This window comes from Scyliorhinus canicula, chromosome 14 (genome assembly GCF_902713615.1).
Source record: "Scyliorhinus canicula chromosome 14, sScyCan1.1, whole genome shotgun sequence".
NCBI classification, from domain to species: domain Eukaryota; kingdom Metazoa; phylum Chordata; class Chondrichthyes; order Carcharhiniformes; family Scyliorhinidae; genus Scyliorhinus; species Scyliorhinus canicula.
Genome location: NC_052159.1, coordinates 99,849,745 through 99,872,520, shown reverse-complemented (window position 1 = coordinate 99,872,520; position 22,776 = coordinate 99,849,745). Strand labels below are relative to the sequence as shown.

At 47.9% G+C, this 22,776-nt stretch overlaps 1 protein-coding gene across 1 annotated transcript in view; it reads left to right on the top strand.

Annotated features, from left to right (window-relative positions):
* LOC119977814 (stromelysin-1-like) overlaps window positions 1-21,119 on the top strand; it is a 47,554-nt gene extending 26,435 nt beyond the window's left edge. The window contains exons 7-10 of the mRNA XM_038819042.1: window positions 8,448-8,563; window positions 11,701-11,854; window positions 11,961-12,055; window positions 20,585-21,119. Coding sequence (XP_038674970.1) covers window positions 8,448-8,563; window positions 11,701-11,854; window positions 11,961-12,055; window positions 20,585-20,682 — 463 coding nt within the window. The 3' untranslated portion in view covers window positions 20,683-21,119. The remainder of the gene's footprint in view (window positions 1-8,447; window positions 8,564-11,700; window positions 11,855-11,960; window positions 12,056-20,584) is intronic.
* Window positions 21,120-22,776: the final 1,657 nt, after the last annotated feature.

Genomic DNA, 22,776 nt, shown 5'->3' with positions numbered 1-22,776 from the left:
AGGAGGTTGAGGAAGGATCTAGTGCAATGGCCAGGGCCCAATTGGGACACAGGGTTTGGGGCACCTGACAGCCTTTCACTTTGGGGAGCACTACGACTGAGGAGGTGGACAGGTTGAGGGGTGGACAGACTGAGGAGGGGGGGACAGACTGAGGAGGGGACAGACTGTGGACAGGGACAGGCTGAGGGGGTGGGGACAGGGTGAGGGAGGGACAGACTGAAAAGGTGGGCAGAATGAGGAGGGGACAAACTGATGAGGGGACAGGGTGAGCAGGGGACAGACTGAGGAGGTGGGCAGAATGAGGAGGGGACAGACTGATGAGGAGACAGACTGAGGGGGGGACACACTGAGGGGGGTCAGCCTGAGGGGGGGGCAGAATGAGGGGGGGGGGCAGGCTGAGGGAGGACAGACTGAGGGGGGGCAGACTGAGGGGGGTCAGAATCTCACAAGCTTTCAGTGGAAGGCCTCCTCATGCTGAAAGAATGCTCCAGCAGATGAGAAGCCTGTACATTGGCCTGGCTTGGGGTGGGGGGGACGAGGTGGGGGTGGTTGAACAGTGTTACATCAGCATGGCTGCATTGTTACAGTGGGGGAGGAGGGGGGGGTGGAGCGGGATGAGAGAAAACAAGCACTGAGCTGTCATCATTGCTGAGAGGAGATTGATGTGCTTCCCGCGCAATCATGGGGGTTGGTTGTGCATGCTGCAATGTAATAAGAGCCGGAAGGCACTGTAACAGTGCACAACATGATTTTTTATGCATGAAATGTTCTAACATCGGTGGTTAACATCTAACCATGCCTAAACTCACCTGTACCCATGATGTGGCTATAATGTCTTAGTCTTCTGGGCCCTACCATTACATCCAGGCATCTCCCCACGGTCCGCAGTGGACGATGACGGTCTATTGGCTGCCACACTATGATGCCTCAGAAGGCCTTGACAAGAATCTCCTGGAGGGCCGGGACTTTGAGAGACCGGGCCTGCTTTCGGGCAGCATGAGTGTTGTAGTGTTACCCTTCTCAATGTGCGGGGCTGGATGTGTGCCAGTTACAGGAAGCAGAGAGTCAGATGGTAGAAGGCTCAGGTCTGTGCACCAGACGATCCTCTTCCCTGTGGGTGCACAGGGGCCTCTGGGCTCTTCCATGGGATGAGGGCCATCTGAGACCCAGAAGCTATGCCATCCTCTGGCGTTGACATTCATGGATGCCCATTAATGCCTGCACCATGCAGTTGATGCCCTGCACCATGCAGCTCATGCCTCCAGCCATGGAGTGCATGATCTGAACCATGGAATGGACACCATTTGCCATGGAGTACATGTCCTGCACCAAGGTCTCCACTGCGAACACACGCTAGAGTGTTGGCCTCATTGCCTCGGAGTGACGACATCATCTCCTCAGACTGAAGGTGATGGGACTTCTCCAGCCAGCCTTGAAGTCTGAGGAGGGATGCTGTTATCCCTTCATGATACTCATGACTCTGCCTTTGCAGTTCCAGCAGCTCTGGAACCACAGAGCCCATGGACATGTCATCTGACTGGGGCTCAGCATAGTCCTGGGCTCTGGCATTACTCTGAATGCCATATAGCTGGGACATCCTTGCCTCTGCCTGCTGTGGATCATCATTAGTAAGGTGCTCATCAGTGAGTGACCCAGAAGGTTGACTACTAATGATCCCCACCAAGGTGCGAGTATCTGTACTAATGAAAGGTGCGGTGAAAACTGTGATGCTTTTTCAATGCTCGTGTCCGACCTGCAAGGGAAGCGAGATGGCATTAGTGCGTGACAGGGGCATAACAACAGCATAAGGATGAACTTATCGAGGCTGCGCATAGATGGATGTGTTGAGGGTTCTTACTTTTGTCTCAGCCCCACCACCCCCCCTCACCCTCAGCACATGTACGGTCCTGGTCCTCGCTGGCCAGCTCAAGGGCTGGGATGTGGGTGTCGCTGGTTAGGCCAGCATTCATTGCCCATCCCTTGTTGCCCTTCAGAAGGTGGTGGTGAGTTGCCTTCTTGAACTGCTCCAGTGCTTGAGGTGTGGGTACACCCACTATGCTGTTAGGGAGGGAGTTCCAGGATGTTGACCCAGCGAAAGTGAAGTAACGGCAATATATTTCCAAGTCAGGGTGGTGAGTGACTTGGAGGGGGACCTCCAGGTGGTGGAGTTCCCAGGTATCAGCTACTCTTGTCCTTCTAGATCGTAGTGGCCATGGGTTTGGAAGGTGCTGTCTAAGGAACCTTAGTGAGTTACTACAGTGCATCTTGTAGATGGTACACACTGCTGCCAATGTTCATAGGTGGTGGGGGGTTTGAACGTTTGTGGAAAGGGGAGCAATCAAACGGACTGCTTTATCCTGGGTGGTGTCAAGCTTACATAGAACAGTACAGCACAGAACAGGCCCTTCGGCCCTCGATGTTGTGCCGAACAATGATCACCCCACTTAAACCCACGTAACCCGTATACCCATAACCCAACAATCCCCCCATTAACCTTACACTACGGGCAATTTAGCATGGCCAATCCACCTAACCCGCACATCTTTGGACTGTGGGAGGAAACCGGAGCACCCGGAGGAAACCCACGCACACACGGGGAGGACGTGCAGACTCCACACAGACAGTGACCCAGCCGGGAATCGAACCTGGGACCCTGGAGCTGTGAAGCATTGATGCTAACCACCATGCTACCGTGAGGCCCTCAAGCTTCTTGAGTATTGTTGGAGCTGCACTCGTCTAGGCAAGTGGAGAATATTCCGTTACAGCCGAACAGTATCTCTGGCAGCAGCGCACCCCTCTCCGATGAACTCAATGCATTCTATGCTCGGTTCGAGCAGGTAACCAACAATCCGCTGTCGAGTGCCCCAGCAGCCCATAATTCACCCATACGTGATTTGTGCGTTGTAGATGGTGGACAGGCATGGCGGGGTGAGGGGGTTGGGGGTCAGGAGGTGAATTACTTGCCGTAGGATTCCTAGCCTTTGATCTGCCCTGATAGCCACAGTATTAATGTGGTTAGTCCAGTTCAGTTTCTCATTAATGATAACCCCCAGGATGTTGATTGGGGGGATTCAGCGATGCCAATGAATGTCAAGGGCCAGATCCTCTCTTGTAGCAGATGGCCTTGCCTGGCATTTGTGTGGCGCGAATGTAACTTGCCACCTGTCAGCCCACTCCTGGATATTATCCAGCTCTTGCTGCATTTCAGAACTCAGCGACCAACTTAAATGAGTATGCCACCACCGTCACAGACTTCATCAGCAAATGTGTGGACAACTGTGTGCCAAAAAAAGCAGTACGTACGTTCCCCAACAGGAAACCATGGCTCAATCATGAGATTTACTCCCTACTGAAGGACAGATCTGAGGCGTTCAAGACAGACGACCTTGACCTATCCAAGAAATCCAGGTACGATCTCCGCAAAGCCATCCGAGATGCCAAGGGAGAATATCAAATCAAGCTAGAGTCACAGACAGACTCTCAGTGGTTGTGGCAAGGACTAAACAACATAACGGGCTACAAAGCGAAGCAGAACAGTATCTCTGACAGCAGCGCACCCCTCCCCGATGAACTCAATGCATTCTATGCTCGGTTCGAGCAGGTAACCAACAATCCGCTGTCGAGTGCCCCAGCATCCTATAATTCATCCATACCCACCATCACAGCTTCCGAAGTCAGATCGGCCTTCCTGAAAGTGAGCCCTCGGAAGGCGACGGGCCTGGACGGGATCTCTGTCGTGCACTCAGAACCTGCGCGGACCAGCTGACAGAGGTATTCGCGGACAACTTTAACCTGTCCCTACTCCACTCCGAGGTCCCCACCTGCTTCAAGAAGACCACCATCACACCGGTACCAAAGAAGAACCAGGAAACGTGCCTCAATGACTACCGTCCGGTGGCCCTGACCTCAGTCATAATGAAGTGCTTCGAAGTGCTTTGATCATGAAGCGTATCACCTCCATACTCTCAGAACGCCTTGATCCACTGCAATTCGCATACCATTGCAACCAGTCCACATCAGACGCCATATCCCTGGCCCTACACTCATCCCTGGAGCATCTCAAAAGCAAGGACTCCTACATCAGACTCCTATTTATTGACTACAGCTCCGCCTTCAACACCATAATCCCAGGCAAGCTTATATCAAAGCTCCAAAACCAAGGACTTGGCTCTCCACTCTGCAACTGGATCCTCGATTTTCTGACCAACAGACCACAATCAGTAAGAATGAACACCAACACCTCCTCCACAATAGTCCTCAACACCGGTGCCCCGCAAGGCTGCGTACTTAGCCCCCTACTCTACTCCCTGTACACACACGACTGCATTGCAAAACTTAGTTCCAACTCCATCTACAGGTTTGCTGATGATACGACCATAGTGGGCCAGATCTCGAATAACGACGAGTCAGAATACAGGAGGGAGATGGAGAACCTAGTGGAGTGGTGTAGTGACAAAAATCTCTCCCTGAATGCCAGCAAAACTAAAGAGCTGGTCATTGACTTCAGAAAGCAAAGTACTGTACACACCCCTGTCAGCATCAACGGGCCGAGGTGGAGATGGTTAGCAGTTTCAAATTCCTAGGGGTGCACATCTCCAAAAATCTGTCTTGGTCCACCCACGTCGACGCTACCACCAAGAAAGCACAACAGCGCCTATACTTCCTCAGGAAACTAAGGAAATTCGGCATGTCCACATTAACCCTTACCAACTTTTACAGATGCACCATAGAAAGCATCCTATCGGGCAGCATCACAGCCTGGTATGGCAACTGCTCGGCCCAGCACTGCAAGAAACTTCAGAGCGTGGTGAACACTGCCCAGTCCATCACACGAACCTGCCTCCCAGCCATTGACTCCATCTATACCTCCCGCTGTCTGGGAAAAGTGGTGATGTACCATCAATTGTACGCAAGGCGAGTGATTTACCAAAGTCTGGCTTTAATTGACTAGAACACAGCTCTGCGATCGTCTACAATGGAAAGGGACGATCGTCAGGCGTCTGACCATTTATACCTCGTTAATAGAGGCGTGGTTAACTCAGCCTCTCGGCCAATCGGTCGAGAGGCACATGACCGACCAGGGCCAATGGTAAGCCGACGTTCTAGCCCAATGGCAGATGAGTATGCAGATCATATCACCACAAGTGGGTAGCATAATCAAGGACCCCTCCCACCTGGCTTACTCACTCTTCCAACTTCTTCCATCGGGCAGGAGATACAGAAGTCTGAGAACACGCACAGACTCAAAAACAGCTTCTTCCCCACTGTCACCAGACACCTAAATGACCCTCATATGGACTGACCTCATTAACACTACACCCTGTATGCTTCACCTGATGCCAGTGCTTATGTAGTTACATTGTATATGTTGCAGTGCCCTATTATGTATTTTCTTTTATTCCCTATTCTTCCCATGTGCTTAATGATCTGCTGAGCTGCTCGCAGAGAAATACTTTTCACTGTACCTCGGTACACGTGACAATAAACAAATCCAATCCATTTGGGCATGGACTACTTCATTATCTGAGGAGTCACGAATGGTGCTGGACATTGTGCAATCAAATGCAGACATCCCACTTCTGACCTCATGATGGAAGGGAGGTCATTGATGAAGCAGCTGAAGAGGGTTGGGCCCAGGACACTATCCAGAGGAACTCCTGCAGTGATGCCCTGGAGTTCAGATGATTGACCTCCAACCACCACAACCATCTTTCTTTGTGCCAGGTATGACTCCAACCAGCAGAGAGTTTTCCTCCTTATGCCCATTGACTCCAGTTTAGCTAGGGCTCCTTGATGCCATACTCGTTCAAATGCTGCCTTGATGTCAAGGGCAGTAACTCTCAACTCACCGCTGACATTCAGCTTTTTTGTCCATGTTTCAACCAAAGCTGTAATGAGGGCCTGGCGGAACCCAAACTGAGCATCTGTGAGCAGATTATTGCTGAGTAAGTGTCGCTTGATAACACTATTGATGGCTCCTTCCATCACTTTGCTGATGATGGACATCTTGGGCTTCACTCCAGCCAGCTGTGCCCACTCTCGCTGATTGTGTTTGAGTTTGTCCTACAATGAGACCGATAGGGAGAGTGTAGGCAGGACGCATGCCGGGTCAGATGGTAATGATGCCTGGTATGTGTGGGAGCAGGGATGTGGGGAGGAGCGGATCCACTGCGGGGATGAAGGGGTGCGAGGGGCGATTGTTGGCACCCTATGAGGTGGCTGAGAGTGCGGTCCCTGTGGAAGTGCGCTGGGTGTGAAAATGAGTACCGAGGGACAAATGAGAAGAATGACTTACCCTGGCTGCACGAAAAAGGTCATTCATCTTCTTCCTGCACTGGATGCCCATCCTATTATGAAGCAAGCTGGTGTTCACTAGCATTGTCTCAGCCACCCATATGGGGTTGGTGACCTTGCTGGCAGGTTATCTGCCATGCCAGGGTCGAGGATGTCACGCATGTGCTCTACCTCATCTAATCTCAAACAGTTGGCTTTTTGCTAGGTGGAACATTGCTTCCAGGCTGCACTGGTCAATACTAGGAGCGTGAGGTGGAAGCTGCTGCTTCTGACCTCAACAAAGAGTTAGACATTTCCTCTTCTAATTAAATGATACAGTCAAAGCTGCTAAGTATTATTTTCTGTTTCTGGTTTCCAACATTCCCTGGGCTAATTTATGAGCGACCGCCAGAGGTCCCTTCAGAAATCAGCATTTAAGCCACTCACTGCTTTGAACAAATGGACAAAATGTGGATGGTGTATCTAGAAACTGTCCAAAGTGATCTCAGCATATTGTAGGGCCCCTATTCGCATAATACCTGGCTCACTCTTGAAGGACCAGCAGTGGTTGGGAACAGTGCAAGAATGGGTTGGGAATTGCAGTGGTCTAATATCATGGTTGTTAACTTCCTCTTTCCAGTCATAGAATCTAATATCGACCATCGAGTGGTAATAACACGTTTGACCTTAATTTTAGATGGTATGCAAGTGAAAAGACTGCAAGTAACTGGTGGCAAGCTAAAAATAACAGCTTTGCAACATCTGTCCTGGAATAATCATATTTCCAGCAATAGAGCAGCTCACTATTTGCCTGAAGGATCTTCAACAGATGAAAGTTGTATACCAAGAGTATTAACCTGCTTTTTCACCTTTTCAGATTCTGATGGACTTGCTGTGTATTCCAGCAATTTCGGTTCTCCGTTCAGAATGCTAGCAGTTGAAATTTCCTTTTTTATGTAAAACATATCTTTGCTGAATGAGTTTTCCTAAATGAGGTTACTGAGAAGTCAATGTGATTTTTTAAAAATCTGCATTTATGGGGCAAGACTTCCATGTGCAGCAACGTCATAAAGATATTTAAAAAGAACAGCTAAGATTTTCCACTTGGACACAATTGTCAACTCGAGAAAATTGTGCTAAGTATTTACTTCAGTTTTCAGAAATTTTCATTTTGCTCAAGTTAATTTACATTCAATCAAACAATAAATTATTTCACGGTCCACTGAAATCTGGCACCGTTTTAGAAACTAGTATATATTTTTTAAATATTCCTTCATATGCTCAGGAGGTGTATAGTGCTGCAGTTTTATTAATAAGCTGAGAGTAAGTTTACCACAGAAAATCACCATTGTTAATCAGAGTGCTTAGTGGATAACTTAATTTTAATGAACTATAATTTGAAAAACTATACAGAACCATTTGTTGGTTACATTTGTGTACAGTAGTCAGCTTATTCACAAATGTAATATTTTTTAAAGGTTACATATTTCTATAATGTATTATTACTTACTGTCCTTACGCCTAAAGAAAGCTTAATGTTAATGGACTCCTTTGAAGCCCTACAAGTAGGAGCAATTGGCAGAATCTCGCAATGGTACTTAATTCAATTTGGTGACAAGGTCAAGTTTTGAAGGCCATAAGGAATAGGAACAGGAGTAGGTCATTCAGCCCTTCAAGGCTTCTCTGCCATTTAATAGGATCATGGCTGGCCGAATACCATCTAAGTCCACTTTCCTGCTTGATCTCCCTCACCCTTCATGCTCCTGCTGATTAAAAACCTATCAATCTCAGCCTTGAAAATGCTCAACTTTAGGGTGAGGCAGTTTCCAACTCAATGTTTTTAAGATGGTGAAGCCTATTAAGAACTCTTCATTTACATTGGGTAAAATTTGCGTTTGGAATTTAATGATTCTTTGTGCTGGTTTGGTCAATTTCAAGTGAATTGCACTGAAAGAAAAGGCTGCATTGTGGAAAATACAAACATGGTGCTTACAACTTTGCTACACGTAGCAAGCACAGCAATTCGTACCATATAATGATGAATTAAAGCAGATTGAAGTCATTCCTGAAGTCACGCACTGGTGGCTGCGAATTCCAGCCATTAACACAAATGTAGAAGATAAGCTGATCAAATCAGGATAACCATTGATGCGATTTTCTTCATTACTATGTAGGTTCTTCAAGAGTTTAAGGACTTCACAGGTAATCCCAGTTCGAAACATCTGGCAAAATATCATGTCAAACATTGATGCTGCTTTTCAAGATCGCAGGAGAATTATATTTTTCACAGGTTATACATTTCCTATTTGTCTTTAGTACCAAACTTATTATTGTGTTTGTAATAATGTTTTGGATATAATGATGGAACTGCATAAAATGCTGTTTCGGCCAGGACTGGAGTTTTGTTTGCAGTTCAGGTCACCACATTACAGGAAGGACATAATTTCTCTGGAGAGTGTGCGAAGGAGGTTTACAAGAATGTTGCCAGGGCTTGAAAATTGCAGCTATGAGGCGGGATTGAATAAATTAGGGTGTTTTCCTTAGAACAGAGGAGGCTAAGGGGTGACCAAATTAAGGAGTACAAAATTATCACGGTCCGAAACAGGAAAGACTTGTTTCCCCCGGCTGAGGGGTCAATTGTTGGGGGTCATCGATTTAATATGATTGGTAGCAGGATTATAGGAGACAAGAGGAAAATCTTTTTCAGTCAAGAGGGTAGTGGGCATCTGGAATTCACTACTGAAGTTGGTGTTTGAGGCTGAACGCTCAACTCATATAAAAGTACCTGGATCTGCATTGAAGGGCTGTAACCTGTGAGGATATGGACCACTTACTGCAAAATGGGATTAAAATGAGCAGTGAGTTCCTTTTTTCTCTTTTTTTGCCCGCCCAGACATAATGGTCTCATTTGCCTCTTTCTGCACCGTACCTGGTTCTAGGACTCTGATGCATAAAGATATCTTGTGGCTCAAAGGCAGAACCCCTGCCTTTCAAGCCAGGAACTTTGGGTTTAACTCACACTCCGGTCCCTGTTTGCAATGGATGGAGCATTCATGATGCAGATCAACATGTTAATGGTTGGCCTGCTAACCAATCCAAAACTGCCCCACTAGTCCCCAAAGAAAAGAAAGTGCATGAGAAGTTATGAAACAAATTGAATGCATAGTGCTCATCATGCACCAGCCATGATTGATTTGAACTTTTGTGCAGATTTTCTTTTTAAATCTAGCATAATACATGGGTCACATCTTGATAGAGTATACACTGGGCATGTTTTACCCGACTTTGTGACACAACGAGGCCGATGAATCTCGTGAGAGGCCTCTCGTGAGATTTGCGATCCCTGAGATGTCTCGCGGGATTCAGCTGAACCACACAAAAAGTTACAATCTGGATCTCGTCCCTGTTGGGCATGATCCAGATATGAATATTTAAATCAGCTTTACGACTTATTTCGGTATGTCTGCAAGAGCTTCTCTCAGTGCCCAGGAACTCTCAGCCTCACCGAAGAGGCCGGAACTAGGTGCCATTTAGTTCTGGTCCACACAAAGATGGACCAGGCCTAATGGCACCAGGGGAGGCTTCCCAAGCCATTGGAGTCTCTTGAGTGGTCGAGGACAGGGTAGGGTGGTGTCCTGGCTCTCCCTCTAACACCCGGGCACCTTGGCAGTACCAGCTTGGCACCTTGGCAATGCCAGGGTGGCAATGCCAGGCCAGGTGACATAGTGCCACTGTCACGGGGCAGGGCTCGAGGGGAGAAATGTCCAGGAAAGGGAAGATGAGAGGGGTATGAAGGCTGGGTGGTAAACAGCGGGTGTGAAGGTGCTTTATCAAGGTTAGATAGGTGAAGGGTGGGGATCCTGAAAGAGAGGAGCCAAAAGGGCTGTAAGGAGGCCTAAAAAGGGGGAGGGGGGGCACTGAACAACCTAGAATGGGGTTTCCTCACTTAGGGGCAGTGTGGGGTAATGCGCATGGGTGCGGGATGACATTGTCCCTGGGTGAGGAGGTGCCCGATCTCACCACAGTTCCCCAGTGTTGCAAATATTTCTAAGTGTGGGTTTGACCAGGGAGAACCTCTCAAAGCCCAAAAAGTAACTAAGGGCATGATCTAACGGCTGAGTCCCATCCAAACAGGGTAGCCACAAATCTGGTTGATGCCAAGTGAGGCTTCTTCTGGGGTTTTCCCGGCTCGCCACGACTCACGAGATATAACGGGTCCTCACGAGATGTCACAATCTGGATGATCACTGTCATAATATATACCTTTGTATATAATGGAGTGCAGACAGGCAGTGATTGACACACAGGAAGACCAGTGAGCACACAGAACACAGCAGCCAATCACCAGACAGGACACGACCACTATAAAGCCAGAGGGCACCAGTTTTCCCGCTCTCTTGGGATCCAGCCTCTGAGACAGTCAGAGTCCATGAGCATGTGCCAGTGCAAACACCATGCAGTGGCTATTAAGTCTGGTCAGGCTAGTACTAGGTCTCCAGTCAATTCAGTATTGTGTCGACCCACAGCTGAACATGTATATTAGTTAATACGTTAAATAAAATCGTGTTGGATCTACTCCGGTTTTAGAGGTCTGTCTCTCGCTACACTTCATCAAGTGCAGCCCAAGTCGACCCAACCTGCCTAACACATCAATCAGTATTTGGCAAATCTGTATATTAGAATGAGTAGCTCGTCTCACTCTAATATGCAGCTCTCCTGATCTACCTGTGGTGTAGGGCTCCAGTGTTTTCACCTTGGAGACCTTAGTCAAGCGCCGTTCAGTATTGTTCCCCACAAACAGGGGTCAGGCAAAACTGCACTTGGGTGAGGGGTCTCCCAGGGAATCAGAGATCCTTGGCTCATTGACCTCCCGGTATGGTGGCACCCTGGCACTGCTCGCGCCATCTAAGTACCTTGGCACTACCAATCTGGCAACCTTACACTGCCAGCATGGCACCCTGGCAGTGCCTAGGTGCCAGGCTGCATTGTGCCTGTGCCAGGGATTTAGCCCTATCCATGCCAGGAAGGTTGGCAGGATGGGAAATGGGCACCTGGGATCTCAAATGGAAAATGTTTAACATCACTGATATGTGCTGTGGGTCAGTGGTTTCACCACTCCGATATTGATGGAAGCACTATCATCCGGAGTTAATTCCTTGGAACTTGCAACATTATCATGATTGGCCTTGAAGTCATGATTTTCAAGTTGTTAGAGGATGTTTTGCCTGATAGTTTGTCATTATGTGGGTTGTTCTCGATATTATGAGCACAATGATCGCCTATGTGTGCCAGCACTGAATGCAAATCAGTTGGAGTATAGAAGTATGACAATAGTATCTGGCATTGTCAGCATTGTTGTGTTATAAAAATGGTTTGGCCAATCAGTTTGTCACTTTTTTAAAAAATAAACTGTTCTTCACCTTTCAGGGTCTCAATTCTGGATTTTCAGACGGAATAATCTGGTACAGGGATTCCCAAAGCCTATCACTGATATTGGTTTTCCAAACAGCGTCACTAAAATAGATGCTGCACTGCGAATTCGACGTAGGATATTCTTTTTCGTGGGCAATCAACTTTGGATGTATGTGGTTTCATATTTCTTTTAACATTTCACCCATTTACTGAGGCTTTTGTTGTGTGTTTTCTCTGGAGATTGTGACACACTGTACCATGTGCTTTCTTATCAGCTATCACAGGCGCCGCAATGAACTGAGTGGCCCATCTCCAATAAGCAGCACCTTTAGCGGAATATCCAAAGTGGATGCAGCTTTTCAATATCGAAGTAAGTGACCACTTGGTGGAGAACAGTAACTTACGGTTTAATAACCACAGTATAATTGACATAATAAAATGTACCAGTGAGATTGAAACAGGTTGTTTTTTAATGCAGAAGCTCTTAACTAATGGATCTCTTTATGTTAAGCATATATGGCCTGTTTGTGGCACAAAACATTTCTGTAGGAACATGGAATAGAGAATCTGGCAGAGAGGGCAGATTAAAGATTTACCACTGGAAAATCAGGAATGTCACAAATCACGGGATCCAACTGCCATTTTTCCGGTCTATATTTTAATAAAGAAAGACTCCATTCCAACGGCTGAATGTCAGTAAATTGGCTCCAGCAAATCACTTTACGTGAGCATAATTTTCTCAACAAGAATTAACATTTCTAGAACACAGAAGAACATTTGATACCAGTCCATAATATTAATTCTGAGCAATTAGCTTGACTTCCTTTCTGTCACAATTCAAAGTGCAGTATCCATATTTTTGTTTTACACTTCAGAGAGGTAGAAAGGAACAAAGGGTCTCCTCAATAATACAAAATATTGGAGCAAAAGGGGAACATTTTAACCTCATCTGAAAATTGGGTAACTAAACCCGGTTTCAACACTGGTTTTACTTCACGTAGATTTTAGAAAAGGTAAAATTGAGTGGGGTTTGCTGTTTGTCTCATTTGTTTTCCAACCGGTTAAACTTATCCCAGGAATCTTTAGAAAACTCTGACTGTTAACTTAACACCACTAGATGTCAAGAAAAATACATTCATATTTTAGCTGAATTATGTTTCACCGGGTATAAGATCATTAGAAATAGGAGTCGGAGTTGACCAAATGGCCCCTTGAGCCTAGTCCGACCATGGCTAATCATCTGCCTCAACTTCACTCTCTCCCTTGCTCCCCATATCCATCAATTCTCTCCGAGACCTAAGATTTGGCTATCTCACGCTTCAATATATTCAAGAATGGAGCATCCACAACCTTTTGTGACAGAGTATTCCAAAGATTCAGAACCTTTTGAGTGAAGAGATTTCTCCTCATCCTACTCTGACCCTGCCTCCCCATGGTTAAGATTCACCTGCCAACAGAAACAACTTCTCAGCTGGAATTACCCCCTCCCATAAACAGCACGGCGAATGACAGATCGGGGCAGAGAATACTAAGGGGGGGAGGGGGGGTGAGGGCGGAGGCCCGAAGTTGGGGGTTTAAAACAGGAGTGCTGGAATACAAAGGAATGGGTGGGTAGGAAGGCGAGAGGGGGTGAAGAGGAACCACAGAACCTTGCGGAGATAGGGAGTGGGATGGCCCGACAGTGACGCGAACCCACTCCGGCGTCAGGCCAACTGAAAGTTGCGGAATCCTCTGCACCTCTGGCGCCGGAGGGGTTGGCTTCGTGCCAACTCGCACCGAAGGTCCAGCACGAGTTAGCGCATGCACAGATCCGCCGGTATATTCTAGCACATGCGCCGCGCCAGCCATGATGGGGCCCTACAGAGGCTGGCGCGGAAGGAAGGAGTACCCGTACGGCACAGGCCTGCCCACAGATCGTTGGGCCCTGATCGTGGGCCAGACCACCGTGCCCCCCCCCCCCCCCCCCCCCCCCCCCCCCGGGCCGGATCCCCCCCCGCCGCCCCGAGGACCTCACCAGCCGGCCTACCAGCCAGGTCCCGTCATGTGGGTCATGTCCAATCCACGCCAGCGGGACTTGCCATAAAACGACGGCCGCTTAGCCCATTAGGGCCCGGAGATTTTCCAGGGGGGCCGCTGCTAACAGCCCCCGACCGGCGCAGCGTGATCCCTGCCCCGGCCCAAAAAACACCACTGGAGAATACGCCACCCGCCATCGGAGCAGCGGGGTGGGATTCACTATCAAGTGACCCTTACTCAGCAACAACCTGCTCATGTACACTCAGTTTGTGTTCCCCCAGGGTCACTCAGCTCCTGCTCTTATTACAGCCTTTGTTCATATGTGGACAAATCAGATAAACACCAGAGGTGAAGTGAAAGTGATGGCCCTTGACATTAAGGCAGCATTTAACCAATTATAGCATCAAGGAGCCTAGCTAAACTGGAGTCAATGGGAATCAGGGTAAAAACCCGCCGCTGGTTGGAGTCATACCTGACAGAAAGGAAGATGGTTCTGCTGGTTGGAGGTCAATCATCTCAAAGCCACGGCATGACTGTAGTAGTTCCTCAGAATAGTGACCTCGGCCCAACCATCTTCAACTGCTTCATCAATGACCTTCCTTCCATCATAAGGTCAGAAAAGGGGATGTTTATTGATGAATGCACAATGTTCATCACCATTTGCTGCTTGTCTCATTTGTTTCCCAATACTGAAGCAGTTCATGGCCACATACTGCAAGACCTGGACAATATCCAGGCTTGGGCTAACAAGTGGCAAGTTACATTTGTGTCACACAAGTTCCAGGCATCTACAACAAGGAAGAACCTAACCATCACCCCTTGACATTCAATGGCATTACTATCACTGAATTCCCCCACAATCGACATCCGAGAGGTTACCATTGACCAGAAACTGAACTAGACTAGCCATATTAATACTGTGGCTACCAGGGCAAGTCAGAGGCTAGGAATCCTGAGATGAGTAACTCAACTCCTGGCTCCCAAACTCTGTCCACCATCTACAAGGCAAAAGTGTGATAGACTACTCCCCATTTGCTTGGATGAGTACAGCTCCATCAAAACTTTTTTTTTTTTAACTTTTTATTCTCCTCCTTTTTCACATTTTCTCCCAAATTTACATCCACCAACAATAAACAATAATCAGTAACAAATATGTCAATCCCCATATCAATAACAACGATCCCATCCTCCCACCAAACCCCAAACATTAGCCCGCATGTTCACATAAACAAATGACAAAAAAGGAATCAGGAATTACCCATAGTCACCATTAACACACACCGCCCCCCCCCCCTCACCCAACCCTCCCACCCACCTCTCCCAACTAATGTTTGATGTTATCCAGTTCTTGAAAGTGCACGATGAATGCCCATTAATTGTAGAACCCCTCCATTCTTCCCCTCAGTTCAAACTTAACCTTCTCAAGTGTCAAGTATTCCAACAGGTCCCCCCGCCAAGCCAGGGCACAGGGTGGGGAGGTTGCTCTCCAACCCATCAGGATCTGCCTTCAGGCGATCAACGAGGCGAAGGCTACAACATCTGCCTCCGCACCCATTTCCAACCCTGGCTGTTCCGACACCCTGAATATGGCCTCCCGGGGGCCTGGGTCCAGTTTCACATGCACCGCTTTAGAAATTACCCTAAAAACCCCCTTCCAGTAATCCTCTAGCTTTGGATAGGACCAAAACATCTGAACGTGATTAGCAGGGTCCCCCCGCAACATTCACACACACCTTCTGCTCCTTCAAAGAATCGACTCATCCTCACCCTCGTGAGGTGTGCTCTGTACACCACCTTCAGCTGTATCAGCCCCAACCTCACGCACAAGGTGGAAGCATTCACTCTCCGGAGCACCTCACGCCAGAACCCCTCCTCCATAACCTCTCCCAACTCTTCCTCCCACTTTGCTTTGATCCCTTCCAGTGGTGCCTTCTCTTCCAAAATAGCTCCATAAATCGCTGACACTACCCTCTTCTCCAGTCCCCCTATCATCAGCACCTCCTCCAGCAATGTGGAGGCCGCCTCCTCCGGGAAGCTCTATATCTCCATTCTGGCAAAATCTCGAACCTGCATGTATCTAAACATTTCCCCCTGCTCCAGCCCATACTTTCCTTCCAGCTCCTTCAATCCTGCGAACCGACCCCTAAGAAACAAATGTTTTAGTGTCTTAATCCCCTTCTCCTCCCATTTCCAAAAATTTCCATCCCACTCCCTGGCTCAAATCTATGGTTCCCCCGAATCAGCACTTCCCTTGACCCTGCCCACAACCGAAGTGTTGCCGAAACTGCCTCCTAACTCTCAATGAAGCTGTTCTTACCGGATTCCCTGAGTATTTCCCCAGTGACAGAGAGAGACCATCCCACCTTGCCGGATCAGCTTTCACTCTCCCCACCAAACTAGAAATGGTGTATCTGCGGAGCCTCCCCCCAACCTCCTCCCGGGCAACCTGCATCCCTAGGTACCGAGTGAGTCCCTGCCTATGGAATGGCAGCTTCTCCACCCCTGCTCCCACACCTGGCTGAGACACCACAAAATACTCACACTTGTCCAGATTTAGTTTGTACCCCAAGAAAGACCCAAACACTCGAAGCAGCTCCAATAATCCCCTTATTGACACACTCGGTTCTGACATGTATAACAGCAAGTCATCGGCATATAAGGACACCCTATACTCTATACCCACCCCCACCCCGCACTATTTCTTTCCATACCCTCAAACTTATTACTGCGATGGTCAACGGCTCAATAGCGAGTGCAAACAGCAGGGGGGACATAGGACATCCCTGCCTTGTCCCACAGTCGAGAGAAAACTATCTCGAGCTGATATTGTTTGTGCGAACATCTGCCCTTGGCTCCTTATATAATAGTTTTACCCAGTTCACAAATCTTGGTCCAATCCCAAACCGCTCCAGAACTACCATCAAGTACCCCCATTCTACCCGGACAAACGCCTTCTCAGAGTCCAATGCCACAACCACCTGTTTCCTTCCCCTCTGCTGGTGCCATAACGACGTTCAATACCCTTCTAACGTTTGAAAACAGCTGCCTCCCTCTCTCAAACCCTGTCTGATCTTCACCTATCACTTTCGGGAGGCGCTCCTCTAGCCCACCCACCAGTACCTTCGCCAATACTTTTGCATCTACATTCAGAAATGATATGGGCCTATACGACCCACACTCCGTCGGATCCTTATCTTCTTTTAACAACAGGGAAATCAATGCCTGCCCCAAAGTTTGTGGCAACACCCCCTCCCTATCACCTCTTCAAACATCCCCACCATCAGGGGTGCCAGCTTATCCTTGAATTTTTTATAATATTCCACCGGAAACCCATCCGGCCCTGCCACCTTCCCCGACTGCAGCCTCCCAAACGCATCCTTTATCTCCTGCTCCACTATTGCTCCTTCTAAAGTAGCCCCGTCCCCCTCCCCTAGCCTTGGGTCCTCCAACCCATCGAGAAATGAATGCACTCACGGTCTCCCCCAGGTGGCTCTGACCTGTGCAACCTCTCTTAAAATTCCTCAAAAACCTTGTTAATCAGATCCGGAGCCATTGCCAACTTCCCTGCCCTATTCCTCACCTGCACAATTTCCCTTGCCGCTGCTTCCCTCCGGAGCTGACCTGCTAACATATCTCAATGTTTGTAAACTGCACCCCTTGCTCGTCTCAGTTGGCACACTGTCTTCCTAGTAGATAGTCGGTCAAAGTTCGTCTGTAGTTCCTTCCTCTTTTCCAACTTCGCTGGGTCCCCATCTTCTGCATAACTCCTATCTACCTCTACTATCTCATCTGTAACCCTCTGCCGCTCCAACCTCTCCTCTTTGTCCACCCTGGCCTTAAACAAAATCACCTCACCCCTCACCACCGCCTTTAGAGACTCCCAGACAACTGCCTTCGAAACCTCACCCGTACAGTTGAAACCTACATATTCTTCAATTACCTTTTCAATTTTGTCACAGAACCCTTGGTCCCCCAAAAGTCCCACATCTAATTTCCACCCTGGCCTCTGCACTACCCCCTTCTCCAGTACCATCTCCACCCAATGCGGAGCATGATCTGACACAGCAATTGCCGAGTATTCCGACCCCTTAACCCCAGCCAACAAAGCCTTTCCCACCACAAAAATGTTGATCCGCGAGTATACCTCATGGACTGCTGAGAAAAACGCATACTTCCATTCCCTCGGGTGCAGGAACCTCCAAGGGTCTACCCTTAGCTCCCGTTTCCACCATTAGCCCAGCCAATGCCTTCGCCCCCCCACCCCCCCCCCCCCCCCCCCCACCCCCCGGATGGGACCAGCGAGCGCGGCCGTGACCTGTCCAACATTGGCTCCTGCACCAAGTTCCACTACCCCCCCCCCACTATCAGTTTGTGTGTGCCCAAGTTGGGGATGGCCCAAACACCTTCTTTGCGAATTCCACATTGTCCCAATTGTACACTTAAAAACGCCACTAACCTCTCCTCCAGTGCCCCTGTCACAATCACATATCTACCCCCCTGATCTGCTACCACCTTCTCCATCTGGAAGCGTACTCTTTTGATGACCATTACCGCTACCCCTCGAGTCCTTCCGTCAAGTCCAGAGTGAAACACCTGACTAACCCAGCCCTTTTGAAGTCTCACCTGTTCCTTCACCCTCAAGTGAGTCTCCTGCAGCATTGCTATATCGGCTTTCAAACTTTTAAGATGCGCAAGCACCCTTGACCTCTTGACCGGACCTCCTAACCCCTCACGTTCCACGTGATTATCCTGAGGTCTCTCACCCCCCTCCACCCTTCTTATCCACCATCATCACACCACCCGGTCCTGCCCCATAAGCCTGACCCGCCCCTAACCATTATTAACATTGAACCCTTTCCACCCTGCCAAATCCACCCCCCTCCCCGATATTTCCTCTCAACAAAACATCAAAACATCTCCCAGTATCAATCCCTCCCCCCCCCCCCCCCCCCCCCCACCCCCACCCCCCACCCTCGCTCACCTCGTAGGTCAATCGAAATTTGCTATCCAGGCTCCAATGTCCATAGCCGACCTCTCACCTCACCTCTGTTCACTAGCCGACTTTAGTTATCTAGAGCGGGTGGTTCACCCCGCCAAGGTATACCGTCCCCTCCCACCCAGTCCCAGAGAAGCTCCAACAATACTTGAGAAGATCAACATCATCCAGACAAAACAGACAAGTTGATTGACATCCCTTCCAAGAACATTGAATCCCTCCGCAACTGGTGCACAGTGGTAGCCATGTGTACCATCTACAAGATGTACTGCCGGAACTCACCATGGTTCCTTAGGCAGCACTTTCCAAACTCACAACCACTACCATGTAGAAGAACAAGGACAGTAGATACATGGAAATACCAGCATCTGGAGGTTCCACTCCAAGCCACTCGCCATCCTGACTTGGAAATATATCACCATTCCTTCACTGTCGCTGGGTCAAAATCCTGGAACTCCTTCAGTAACAGCACTGTGGGTGTACCTACACCACATGGACTGCAGCTGTTCAAGAAGGCACCTTCTGAGGGGCCCCAAGGGAAGGACAATAAATGCAGTGATGCCCACATTGTGTAAATGAATTAAAAAGAGTATAGAGAATTCACTTACCCTGACGGTGTGGTTTAAGTTGTTCATGCATTCCCTGCACTGCAGAACAGTCTTCCTCTGGACCCCTGTGGCACCGACCACCATGATGGCCTCTTTCCAGGCCACTGTGGTGAGGCTAGTAGGCCACCGGCTCCTATCTCTGGGAAAGAGAACATCCCTCCTGTCCTACATGGCTTGGTAGAGAGTCTCCAGGGGGGCATCACTGAACCGCGGGGTCTATGTTTGCTGCTTTCTGGAAGCCATGTCCCTGGCTCCTGGTGTGATGAATGAATGACAGTCTGGGTACATTTTCAATATGGTTCCCGGCATGATAGAAGGGCACGCAACTTCCTGCCCACCTCACCACGCGATGTGATGTAACCTCCAAGCTGCATAATTAATTGGAAATGCTACAGATTTAAAATGTGGCATGTTGATCCCCTGTCGGATCGTGTCTAGTGACAACCTGCGCCATTCTCTCAGAATTCTGAGTCTACCCCCAATTAGAACAGGGAAGGGGAGTGCAGTTCAATGACCTCCCTCCTTAGATCTCCTGGGCAAGAATGCCAAGACATTATGTTAAAACAAGTTACGATGTCTTCTGGGCCCAAGCTGCCTTCTTGAACTGACAATGACTCTCAGTTTCAGGCCTTACTCCAATCCCATCTGGGCTCTGAATGCAGGAACTCCCAATGTAAGGAGTTCCTGCCCCCTATTCTAGCTCCGCCTTCTTGAATCACTAAATCATTAATCTTGATGAAGCAGCAAAGTGTCCTGCCTACTATACCAGCATCTGTGAACTCACTGAGTCCGATAAAACCTGGCATCCGTCTGTTTCCCAGATGTTCTCCTGGTGTCCTGCTCAAATTACAAAATGTATTTTATAAAACCCATAAGGAAATAAAATGAAGGAGTAGCACAGTGGTTAGCACTGCTGACTCCCAGCACCAGAGACCTGGATTCAATTCCTGCCTTGGGTGACTGTCTATGTGGAGTTTACACATTTTCCCCGTGTTGCCGTGGATTTCATCTGGGTTCTCCCGTTTCCTCCCACAATCCAACGATGTGCAGGTTAGGTGGATTGGCCGTGCTAAATTGCCCCTTCGTGTTCAGAGATATGTAACTTAGATTACCGGGTTACTGGGATGGGGTAGGGTAGGGTAGGACGATGGAGTGGACCTGGATGGAGTGTTCTTTTAGAGAGTTGGTGCAGACCCGATGGGTCAAATGACCTCCTTCTGCACTATAGGGATCCTATAATTCTTCCATGAATAACTAAAAATTATTTTTCATCTGACAGGGCGTAACTATCTCATAAGTGGGCCGAATGTGTTCATATACTCTTCGACTAGATTATTACACCATTGGACTCCAAGGAGTTGGAATAATTGTACCTAAATGAATGTGCTTTGCTACCACACCGCTGTGCACTCATGGAGAAATTTGCTCGCAGAGGATGGAAATGTTATCGTCGATGTAAAACAAAGTTAACTAATCAATGAAGCTTAATCATTAACTCTTTCACAATTCAGCTGCTTTTTAATTTGAAATTGGTCAACCGGTTGATTTAATTACTCAATGTCCTGCATAATTTGTAACAAGGTAATGTTAATATGACATTTAAGTTTCAAAAATACCTCAGCATATATTGAACTGTGAATACATTAGTTTCACAGTCGATATTTGTGTGTAATTTCCAACAAATTTACCTTCAATGCAGATTAGAATATTGATGGTTTAATATTTATTTCTACTAATCTATTAATTCAATTCATTAATGTCAAAAATTGTGATTCAATGTATCCTACTGAAAATAAAGAACAAGTTAAAGGATACTAATTGTCTCGGCTCTCTTTATGGACACTAAATTTAATATAAGCAAACACTGATTTTTACCACAATAAATCATAGGGGGGGAATTTAGTAAACACTTTGTCACATAGAAAGGATTCAATTTTGTATCGATCTCTCAATCATTCGTAATTTTAAACTGATAGATTCTTGCTAGCCACAGTGTTTGCAGATATAGAGCCAAGGAGTTAGACTCTTGCATTGAACACCTGCCAACTAAGAAGTGGAATGGCCCTATTACAGTTCCTGTGTCCATATTCTTAATTATTTAAATTATAATAAATTCTTAAAGAATTACTCGGGTGATGAGTCTAATTGCACTAAACGATAAACTCATTTGGACTGATGAGAAATAATTTGATAAATTGACGAGCAAGACTGTGGTTGTTAGAAGGAAAAGGACAGAGTCAAGGATTGATTGCTTCAGGAAGAGATGTACAATGTCAGTGGAAGTAGAAACTAACTCATTGAAAAAGAATTATGTGAAAATACAACCAAGGCGTGATTTTTGAGTTAACACCTCCAAGCCTCCAAGATTGATTCTATCAGTTTTGTAGCTGCCATCTGATACTGAAGCTGGAGATGTGACATCCAGATCTTAGATTTCAATCCACATATTTATGTTGGTCGCAAAATAGCATTCTTCCATTTCATTAATATATAAATCTTCAATACTGCTTCGGAAACCCTCATCCTTATCAACTCCTGGTGCTGGTATTCTCACAGAAAAGGTGTTACAACACCGTGGGCAAGAAGGGGAGTCCCAACGCAAGTGAATTAATCAATAATTTGTATATTTTCCTCTGATGTTTGACCCTGAGGGGGCAATGCCAGCATCATCTCAGTATTACAAAGTCATCACAGTGAGAGGGGATACATTGAGCTGCTTTCCTGGCAAGGCAGAGGTTGACAGAGCATGCTACAATGACATGGAATGGAGAGGAACTTTGTGAGTGACTTTTATTATGTTTGATTGTTTTCACACTTGTGACTTATCTCTACTCGTGCCTAAGTTCACCCCTACCCACTATGTAACCATCTTTCCTTTGCCTTCCTCACCTTCCCGTTATACCTGGGTGTATTCCCAGGATCCATTGCTGAGGTTGAGGTGGCCTCCTGATTTCCATGCCCTGCTACCTGAGATGACCTTTGCGGGCATCCCCTGGAGGACTGAGACCTTGAGAGTCCAGGCCAGCTTTCGGGCAGTACGGGTACTGCCCTCCGTGGTGTGCGGGGCTGGAGATGGTTCCACTCACAGGGAAAGGGGCGTCAAGTGGGCTAGACATTCCCAAAATATCCTGGGTGGAAGGCCACTGGCTGTGCACCTGCTGATCCTTTTCTCTGTGGATGCATAGGGACCACTGGGTTCCTCCCTGGAGCTGTGGAGCAGCTGAAGTGAGATGGAGAAGTCCTGTTATCCTCTGGTGCTGACACTCGTGGATTCGCAATGATGTCTGCACCATGCAGTGGATCCCCTGAATCATGCCATGATACCCTGAATCATGCTGGGCATGCCCTCCGAGATGGATTGTATGACCTGTACCAGAGGTGGACATCCAGTGCCACAGGGTGCATGCCCTGCGCCCAGATCTCAACTGCAGACGCGATCCTCGCAATGCCGGCCACCTTGCCTCAGGGTGA